The sequence below is a fragment of the Chionomys nivalis genome, chromosome 2 (genome assembly GCF_950005125.1).
Source record: "Chionomys nivalis chromosome 2, mChiNiv1.1, whole genome shotgun sequence".
NCBI classification, from domain to species: domain Eukaryota; kingdom Metazoa; phylum Chordata; class Mammalia; order Rodentia; family Cricetidae; genus Chionomys; species Chionomys nivalis.
In genome coordinates this window covers 130,379,144-130,389,931 of record NC_080087.1, presented here as the reverse complement: position 1 = coordinate 130,389,931, position 10,788 = coordinate 130,379,144, and the positions used below count along the sequence as shown (strand labels likewise).

The window sequence follows — 10,788 nt, the reverse complement described above, 5'->3', positions numbered from 1 at the left end:
TTACTAATGCACTTGCTTTTTAGTTTTGTTTGGTTTGAATTTGGCTGTTGATAATAGAAACCTCGTTTGTGAATGCCATGGAAACAATATGATCCCTGAAGACCAGCCTGCATGTTAGGAATTGATTCAGTAATTTGTTTTTGTTAATGCTCAGTGAATGAAATGTGCTGGCAGGCCCAAAGTGATTACATCTGAGGTTTGAGCCTCTTCCTGTTAATTTTATTTTATGAAGGATTCTTTCAGATCTTTTGCTGGATGACTTGTCTTGGTCTATCAGAGTCCTGACAAGAATTATGATTATATTTTCTGTTCCAGGGAAAAATGACAGCTGATGCAGAAGTCCAGTTCCAGAAAGCCTGGATGACTTAGCAGCTCACCCAAGCCCAGCCTGAGCAGGGAGATGTAACAGTCCCAGCTGTTAGTATGAGCCCCCATGGTTTCCTTTGCTCTCAAGTCAGGCCAATGAGAGAACAGAAAGAGCAGGAGGATGGACAATCCCTTACAGAAGCAAACAAAGTTTTGTCTAGGAAAAGCAGAGAGGACAGAGAGAAAACAGATACTTTAGTACCTCCCCTCACTCAACATTTCCTTTGCATGAAAAAAATGATGGGATTACAACAATTTAATTAAAAATTTTCAAATGATATATCCTAATCATGCATCTCCTGTCCCCCATCTCTTCCCAGACTCTCCATCTCTCCACTTACCCAAATCCACACCCTTTCTTGCTCTTTAAAAAATAAATAAAAACAAAACAAATAAAAACAAGAAACAAATAAGAAAGCCCATAAAAACAAAACTCAAAATGTACAAGCCAAAGACCCAATAAAGCAAAAATTGCCCATACAAAAACTTTTAAAAGTAAAATGAATTTAAATCTAGCAATTTAATCAATCACTACATTAAGATTTACTTGACATTAAGCCAGATAAGTTTTTTATTAATCTGATCTGAGAAGTTTGTCATTTTGCACAAATGTCTTTTATGGCAAGTATTTATGCCTACTGTTAGGGATTAGGGAGTTAGCTCAGTAAGTAAATGGAGACTTATTAATTACAAAAGCCTTGACTTAGATTGAGATTATTCCCAACTAGCTCTTAAAACTTAAATCACTCCCTTTATATTAATCTATGTTTTGCAATGTGGCCCATTACCTCTCCTCCGTATGTATGTTTGACTTCCTTCATGTCTCAGTAGTGAATCCTACATGCCTTAGATTCTTCTCATCTCTGCTCTGAAGTTCCACCTAGTCTCTCCTGCTTAGCTATTGGTCATTCAGCTCTTTATTAAATGAATCAGAAGGTGTCTTAGGTAGGTGAGGTAAAACAGTGACATATTTTCATACAGTGTGATCAAATATCCCACAAAACACACACACACAGAGAGACATGCACATGCATACACACATACACACACACACACAAGGACACACAATTAGAAACTTACTACTTCATTATCAAGTCACAGGAGCTCTACTCAACTTCGTTCCTTCACATGGAAAAAGAACACAGTAAATGTAGAGAGGTTTGGCTATGTCTATTACTTCAGTTGTAGCCATGGTACTATGGATGTTCACATGCATGGTAGCTTACTAAGTTCTCGCTCTCTCGCTCTCTCTCTCTCTCTCTCTCTCTCTCTCTCTCTATATATATATATATATATATATATATATATATATATAAAATATTTTCCCTTGTGTGGATCCTAGTGCTAAACTTTTAAATCTGCATGTTTAATTCATATCGGCTGTAGTGCCCAGGGAACAAGAAAGTGATCATTTGTGGGAAGGGAGAAGAATGAGAAAAATGGGTGAGAATATTAGAACATGGATGATATGAAGGAAAGGGGGGGGGGAATAATGGGCAAGGAGGTGTGAATAACAAGACTACTCTTATATAACAAAGGAAATTAATTTCTTAACACCAAGATGATAGAAGTATGAAAGATAGTTCTCTAAATTTCTATCATTACTGTAATTTATTTCTCAGTAAGAGTTGATTTATTCATTAAATACTAATCTGCAAAATAAACTAAAATCTAGCAATTTATTTTCCAACTTCCACTTAAGCAGACTAAATACATCACAAAATCAATCTCACTTTCATTGTTACAGCCCTCTGGCATTTATTTCTCCTTCTTGGATAGAAAGTGAAATTTCATTTACATGTAGAATTTTAAGGGTTAAAGAATATCTCTAAAATGTTGGCAATCCCTTAACTGAGTACCCTCATTTTGTAGAAAAATAAACTAATAAAATATATTAAACTCATTTAAATCCATCCTTTACTTTTACTCATTGCTATGGCCAAATGTTGGAAAAGCAAGAGAAGGTTTAATCTAGTCCACGGTTTCAGGACAGGGATGGAGCAGGAGTTTACAATGAAGATTAGCTATCAACCATACATTTTATTATGTGGCAGTCTAAATGTTTCAAAACTAAAAAATTACTATAGTACTTTAGTGACCTTTTAAAAATTTATTATGGAAATATATTTCCATTTGCCAGATGATATTTTATACTGATATTCCCAGAGTAAATAAATTTTTTTGTTTTTAAGATATAGAGGTCACCTCTGTTCAGTTTTCTTTCTTAGAAAAGAAATCAAGAGTTTTGTTTGTTGCTGTTGTTTGTTTGTTGTGAAAAGTTTGATTTAACTTAGTATTGCTTTATAGAGATTTTGCAAGCAATCCCTGCAGGCCCATAATAGCCATAGATTTTCTTAGTATAGTTTGCCAAAAGGATGATGATGAAGCTGAGTACATGAATGAGCACAGCAGGAAGAAATGGAGAGAGAGCATGAGTCATGGGCTTCTGTGCAGTACTTGTTTGCTTATATTTTATTTCTTTAGGGCCTGATTGATTTATTTTGGTCAATACAATAGTGAACTACTTGGTAAAGAAAGATATAATGACTAATTTTCCCCTAACAAATATAAATAACCAGACATGTTCCCAGAGAAAAATAAAATATTTTGATTTTTGTTTTATCTTGATGACACTAAATTATTTTATAGTAGATGTTTGAGATGTTTTTATACTTTATTTGTTTACAAAGTTTAATACTTTTTAAATAAAAAATAATAATCTTAGACTTAAATAAAAATATTTCATTCTCACATTTTATATTAGAGGTTATTTGTCAGAAAATTTATGTTTTTATTATTCCAGATGAAATTTAGATTTCGATACCATCAAATCTATATCATATAATGTTCATTCTCTTTTTCCTATTGCTTTAAGGTTTGACAGTCCTTCAGCAATTATTTTAGCATGTGACTGATGGAGAAATGTTTTGTTCATTTTTTCATAGTCTGCACTTCACATCTATTGTGTCGAACAAATTTTGAAAGGATTTGCCTTACACTATTTTCTTTCATAGATGCAAGTGCTACAAATTAATTGCAAGAAAAAAGTCGTATACTAAATACAAAGTTAGATCATATGGCTTTATCTGAAGCCATTTGTCAGGAATAGAGTTACCTTTCCTTCCTCAAATAATTAATATTTATTTTTAGGTCTCCCTTAAGAATATTGGTACTATACTGTTATCAATGTTAAGAAAATGTTGCTGCCTAGTAATGAAACAAAACTAATTACAGAATCTCATTGTACAACATATAATTTTTGAAGATGTATTATTTATATATATATACATACATACATACATACATTTGTCTGCTTTTACATGTATCTGTACACCAGAAGAGATTATGGTCATGGTCATCTTATCTGATAATACAACAGTTATAGTTGGTTTGGAGCCACCATGTGGGTGCTGGGAATTGAACTCAAGACCTCTTGAACAACAGCCAGTGCTTTTAAATACTGAGCCATCTTTCCAGTCCACTCATATAAATTAGGATAGAAATATAACTTGCTGACTTAAATATTTTACTCTCAGAATGCTTTAAACTATTTTGGGAGATTCATTATTTGTATGTTTAGAGAATATATATTTCTTCCGCAAAGATATCCACAGTTCAAATAACAAAGCAAACAATCAAAAGCAGTACGTTTTATCAACTCACTTTGGGAAACATGCATACTTTGAAGAGAAGGTTTTGGAAATCCTATTCCTCACATTTTTCATATTCACTTATATTCCCTTTCCCAGAACATACTTATAAAGACATCCTTTATCTCACAGTAATTTAGCTGCTCATTTTATACTGTATTGTTATCTAAAGGGCTGACCCCAGTGTCATTGCCTCTCCACCTCAGAAAACAAACACCATGATGGACCAAAAGCATAAGGGCTTAAGTTCTTTAGAAATCCTAGAGGAAGGGAAAGATAAAAATACAATGTATTTCTGCTAGGATTGTCTGCTGAATGTCACATATATCATTTGTCTTCTCTTAGTCATACAGAAGAGGAAGGGTCTTACGTCATGCTTTTTAACTGTAAAAAGCTGCGTCTGTAGCTTGGTGAGGAGAAACTGTTTACTGTGTAAGAGGCCCTGGCATTTAACCATAAGTCCATAGGGAATCAATAACTAGTGTTGAGAATAACACTATCTGCTTTCAGTCTCTGGGGAAAACATATCAAAAGAATTCTGCTTAGCACAAAGCTCTATAGCTAGAAGATTGACAGTGAAGTTGAACATTCAAAAGCTCCGTGACTACCGGTACTCACCATGATTTCTAAAGTAAACAGGCTAGTAAATCCTTAATTCATATCCAAATAATAACTAGAAAGAATTATTTAGAAACCTTTAACAAAGGTCTCTGGCCTGAAATCAAGATGTATAATAGACTGTATGTGTATCTAACAGACATTTCCCTGGATGTATCTCTTTGCCTGCAGTTTGGAGCTGTGTCTGCAGCTCTTCCCTGATCCCTAACAGCCCAGACCCTTCCTGTCTGTATGGCCTTCATTCTTATTGTCTTGTCATGCTGTAATGACAAAAAATTTCAGACTTGGTCTTATCAAAGTTCATTAAACCTATTTTTTCTTTATAGATTTTTCTTTTGTAGGGAAATTGCTATTTGTCCCAGGAAACTCATACACACACAAAAGGGGAAATTTTCATCATAAACCGTAGTTAGTATATAATGTATTTGTATTATGATGAGTATTATGAGTAGTACAATATCTAGCAAGGATTTTGGTATATTTCTTTTTTAAGTGCATTATTTAGTAACTAAAACAGTGTTTCAAGTCAGAGTGTACAGAAAACACATGAGATGCTCTGTTTAATTGACAGGCAAACTCTTCTTCCTCCTTAAGCATTTGGTTACTTTTGAGGTATCTCTTCAATTCCTCAAACTTACCCAATTGTGCAACAGAAAACAACAGAGAACAGAGGACAGGAATGTTAAACTAGCCCTAAATATGGACTAAACACAGCTAGTACTTCCAGAATACTGAGGTTTTTTTTTCAATCCCAAAGGTGAATTTTTACATTCTTCTCTATGTATACACTCAGCAGCAACTCAAGAAATTAATGGTTGTCATGACTTGGGAAGGAGGAAGGGGATATACTGTTGGTGTGAGTGGGTAGAGGCCAGAGTCCACTAAACATAACACAGCGAGCACCACGGTCCCTACTGTGCTTTCAGCCTGGAATGCCACAATAGCACAGGGTGGTTGGTGCACCTAGAGATGTTAGGGACGATGAAGATGACAGAGAGAAGAGAGTAGCCTAGGAGACAGAGCCCACACCACAGAGCTAGCAGACTTTTCCAGTCCTGAAAGAGCAGAAATGACAGAGATTCACAAAACTGAACAGAGAATTCTCAACAGAAGAAGTTCAAATGGCCAAAAGACACTTACGGTCATGCTCAATCTCCTTAGCAATCAGGGAAATGCAAATCAAAACAATTTTGAGATACCATCTTACACCTGTCAGAATAGCTAAAATCAAAAACACCAATGATAGCCTATGCTATGCTGGAGAGGATGTGGAATAAGGGGAACACTCATCCATTGCTGGTGGGAATGCAAACTTGTGCAACCACTTTGGAAATCAGTGTGGCGGTTTCTCAGGAAACTGGGAGTCAACCTACCTCAGGATTCAGCAATTCCACTCTTGGGAATATACCCAAGAAATGCCCTATCATATGACAAACGCATTTGTTCAACTATGCTCATAGCAGCACTATTTGTAATAGCCAGAACCTGGAAACAACTTAGGTGTCCCTTAGTAGAAGAATGAATAAAGAAGGTGTAGCACATATACACTTTAGAGTTCTACTCAGCGGTAAAAAATGGCATCTTGAATTTTGTATGCAAATGGATGGAAATAGAAAACACTTTACTGAGTGAGATAACCCAGACCCAAAAAGAGGATTGTGGTATGTACTCACTCATAAGTGCAATCTAGTCATAAACAAAGGACATTGAGCCTATAATTCGTGATCCTAGAGAAGCTAAATAAGAAGGTGAACCCAAAGAAAAACATATAGTTATCCTCCTGGATATTGGAAGTAGACAAGATCACCAGGTAAAAGTTGGGAGCACGGGGGTGGGGGAAGGGGAGATGGGGAGAGAGAAGGGAGAAGGAGAGGATTGGGGAGAACTTGGGGGAATGGGATGGTTGAGATGGAGGAAGGGTGGATATGGGAGCAGGGAAGAAGATATCTTAACTAAGGGAGCCGTTTTAGGGTTGGCAAGAGACTTGGCTCTAAAGGGGTTCCCAGGTGTCCAAGGGGATTTCCCCAGCTAGGTCTTTGGGCAGCAGAGGAGAGGATGCCTGACCTGGCTTTCTCCCATAGCCACACTGATGAATATCTTGCATATCATCATAGAACCTTCATTTGGTGATGGATGAAGATAGAGACATAGACCCATGTTGGAGCACTGGACTGAGGTCCCAAGGCCTAGATGAAGAGCAGAAGGAGGGAGAACATGAGCAAGAAAGTCGGGACCACGAGGGGTGCCTCCACCCATGGAGACGGTGGGAATGATCTAATGGGAGCTCACCAAGGCCAGCTGGACTGGGACCGAATGAGCATGTGATCAAACAGGACTCTGAACGTGGCTGACAATCAGGGCTGACTGGGAAGTCAATGATAATGGCACTGGATTATGTTTCTACTGCATGTACTGGCTTTTTGGGAGCCTAGTCTGTTTGGATGCACACCTTCCTAGACCTGGATGGAGGTGGGGGAGGGCCTTGGACTTCCCACAGGGCGGGGCACACTGACTTCTCTTAGGACTGGGGAGGGAGGGGAAGGGTGGAGGGGGAGGAAAATGGGAGGATAGGAGGAGGTGGAATTTTTAATACATAAAAAAAATCCCTGAGATTTCAAATGTTGTATTTTATGTTCTTTGGCATTTAGAAATCCTTGATCAGTTCCAGGCTCCCGGGAGCAGAGCTAAGATCATGTTAGACCTGACCTCCCTGGAGTTTTGCCTTTTGTCCCCCACCTTCCTGTAGTTATCTGATCTCCATCCTGCTTGGAGCACCCTGTGGAGAAGGTGCCCTCCTCAACTGCCTACTTACAGCAGTTCCCCAGCCTAACAGCCTGAAGCTCCGTGGAACTGCAGATCCCGTCAACATCATGCACTGTTTCTCAAATTCTCGTTGGTTGGGGATTTTAAAAAAGGTTAATAGAACATTAATTGCAATGGTTAGCTAATTAAGCATCTTTACTCAATCTCTGTTTCCCAGATAAGCATCATTTAAAAACTCAAGCTGTATCAAGTGACCCTTTTAACGAGGTCAATGATTGGTCATTCATTCGAAAGCTCTGGACAGACTAAGAGAAAACGTACAATAATCCGCGCCTCCCCCACAGTCATTATATAGAAAGGAGAGAAAGTGCCCAGTCCCACTGCGTGCCCCTTTTGTGTTGTTCCTGCTAACACAGCAGACCTCCTGCTATATAGTCCCTGCTCCCAGCCCTACACACCCCACAGCACCATCCCATCCGAACCACCAACACCAGCCATGGGAAAGGTGAGTCCAGGGCACCCAGGGCCTGGGGAGGGACCGGCCCTTAGTTCCAAGCCACAACAGATGTCTAAGCCTTGCCTTGCCTTCCAGATCACCTTCTATGAGGACCGCGGCTTCCAGGGTCGCCACTATGAGTGCAGCAGCGACCACTCCAACCTGCAGCCCTACTTCAGCCGCTGCAACTCTGTGCGCGTGGACAGTGGCTGCTGGATGCTCTATGAGCAGCCCAACTTCGCAGGCTGCCAGTACTTCCTGAGGCGTGGGGACTACCCTGACTACCAGCAGTGGATGGGCCTCAGCGACTCTGTCCGCTCCTGCCGCCTCATCCCCCACGTGAGTCCCTTCCTACATCCCTCTGGCCCTCCATCTCATCATCTCCCTGATCTAGTTATTCTTTGAGCTGAGGGATGGGGTAGCTGCCATCTTCCTTGAGGAGATTCTTTAGAATTTGAGAAAATGCAGCAAACTTTTGACACTTGAAAATTCCAAAGACAGACTACAACAGGCTGCAAAAACTGTTCTTCAGTTTTCCCATTTAACAGTAATGACTGGGGGTTTCTTTTGGTGAGTCCTGTGGTGTGCCAAGCTTTAAAAAGGTCAAGTCTGACCGCATGCATGAGTTCTTTTGGAAGCTTATAGTACATTGAGTGCACGGGATGATGGGAGTTTATCAGTAGCTGTTCATTCCTCCAGCTATGCTGCTTAGGAGAATCCTTCCTACCGAGCGCTCTGGCAATGTAAGAAAACCCCTGCGGGACAGTGTGATCTGCCTGGAAGGGGCAGGGACAGAAAGGTGTCAAAACAGCTGAGTGAGTAGTCAGGACAGGCAGACTGAACAGCTATTGTCTACATTTTACCCTTTGGATTGGCACAGGCCTCTTGAGAATCTTTGACTTTTGTTTTGGAATTTGCAAATATGACTTGCCAGAACACATTTGAACTGAGACTTGAACTCCAGTCTTTAGTCCATTTATTTACACTTTGTCGATGTGTTTACATGGATTTTCAGAATGCACCCAAGGCTAGCCCCAAACTTTCTATGTTTTATAGTCTGGCCCCCAACTCTCAAACTTGGGATCTGCGTCTGCCGCCAAAGGGCTAAGACGGCAGATGTGCACCACCACAGTCCATCTAAACCGAAATTTTAAGGCACCTTTGATATCCAGGTTTGGAAACAGGGCCTGAAGCAAAAAGAAGGAATAGGCAGAGGAGATCGGGTGAGCTGAGCTTTCCGAGAATTTCCATCAGTCTGTGATTTACATGGCATTGACAATCATTTTTTACTCTTTGAATTTAGTCACCTTTGATATAGAAAAGGTAAGGGGCCCATCCCCCAGGCAGCATGTGCTGACTGCCAAGCTCAGGTCAGGTTTTCTAACGTCCCCTTGTCTACTCTGCGTGCGCACAGTCCAGCTCTCACAGGATCAGGATCTACGAGCGCGAGGACTACAGAGGTCAGATGGTGGAGATCACTGACGACTGCTTCCACCTCCAGGACCGCTTCCACTTCAGTGACTTGCACTCCTTCCACGTGCTGGAAGGCTACTGGGTCCTCTATGAGATGCCCAACTACTGGGGGCGGCAGTACCTGCTGAGGCCCGGGGAGTACAGGCGCTACCACGACTGGGGCGCCGTGAATGCCAGGGTGGGCTCTCTGAGGAGAATCGTGGATTTCTACTGAAATTTCTTTCATCATTTGGAAGTTAATAAAATGTTTCCTGTATGTTCCAGGCAGTAATGGAGTCCTCTGTTCTTTTCGGCCTTCTTGGAAGGGTACAGCAAACAGCAGACAGGACAAATATGGATATTCTTATATTCAGTGTGTGCTGTGAGCTGAGTGGCCAGGAGCTCAGCTTCAGGATCCTGGGCCCCAGCCACTCACTAGCTGTGTGTGGCAGGGCAAGTCACTCGATATTTCTGTGCCTCGATTTCCTAATCTGTGAATATGGGAGTAACAATACTCTTCTCTTGAGTCTTTGATGTGGATTACATGTGTTTGTATTTTTGTATCACAGACAATGGCTTTGCTGTAACAATATCCTGGAAGCTGCTCTGTAAGCTCCATGCAGAGCACCCTCTGCTCTCATCCCCAGTGCTTTCAGTTGAAAGTCTTTTACGGTGACTAAATAAAGGAGAATGGATACATGAAACTGCATGAGCAGGAGGCAGAGTTAGAGAGGTATTTGTTAGCACAGTCATGCCTGACAAATCCAAAATGTCTAAAACTATGGGGTTGAATGAAGAGATTTTTAAATATTTTGCATGCTGAGAGCAAAGATTTAGGAGCCAAAGGCCTTCTTTTAAAAGAAGCCAAAAGATTCTTTCAAATGTATTTTCTAAAGCGGCTATGCAACACTCGGTGGTGTGGGCTGGAAGAAACAGGTACACACTCTGTATATGAGTAAGGGCTGAGAGTACACGCTTAGGAAAATACTTGTCAGGAATGCAAAGTTCATATGCACGTCATGGACCTGGAAGATATTATCCCCAGACCTGGATCAATCCTTGTGACACCAATAGCCTTTGGTAACAATTCCTTCACTAAAAAAAGAAAAAAATGGAACTTGGAGGCTTGTTTGGGGAATCAATTATTTTTCTGCAAGGAGTCATGAAATGAAATCTAAGCAGGCATTCTGTTATATCAAATGAATCTCTTTATGTGCAGTACTATATTTTATATGTTTACATGGAAAAGGGAAAAACCAAATTGCTATACAGCTCATGATTTTTGCTTTAATAATTAAATGACAACTCTTGAAAGTCAATTGACAGTAAACTAAAAACCTGATCATGAAATAAAGACTGAAAATTATTTTCTTTTTTAAAATCAATGTTCTTTTTTGAGGTTATAATTTTTCCTTTCCTTGTCTTTCCTTCACGCAAATTATT

The 10,788-nt window shown here is 39.9% G+C and overlaps 1 protein-coding gene across 2 annotated transcripts; it reads left to right on the top strand.

Moving 5' to 3' along the window:
• Positions 1–7,893: 7,893 nt before the first annotated feature.
• LOC130869380 (gamma-crystallin E-like) lies at positions 7,894–9,580 on the top strand. 2 transcript variants are annotated; one of them, XM_057761453.1, is made up of 3 exons: positions 7,894–7,902; positions 7,990–8,232; positions 9,308–9,580. In XM_057761453.1, the coding sequence occupies exons 1-3, from the start codon at positions 7,894–7,896 to the stop codon at positions 9,578–9,580; spliced, it is 525 nt and encodes a 174-aa protein (XP_057617436.1). The 2 variants fall into 2 exon arrangements, with proteins under 2 accessions (XP_057617436.1, XP_057617437.1); XM_057761454.1 differs by having other exon boundaries at positions 9,322–9,375.
• The last annotated feature ends 1,208 nt before the right edge of the window (positions 9,581–10,788 follow it).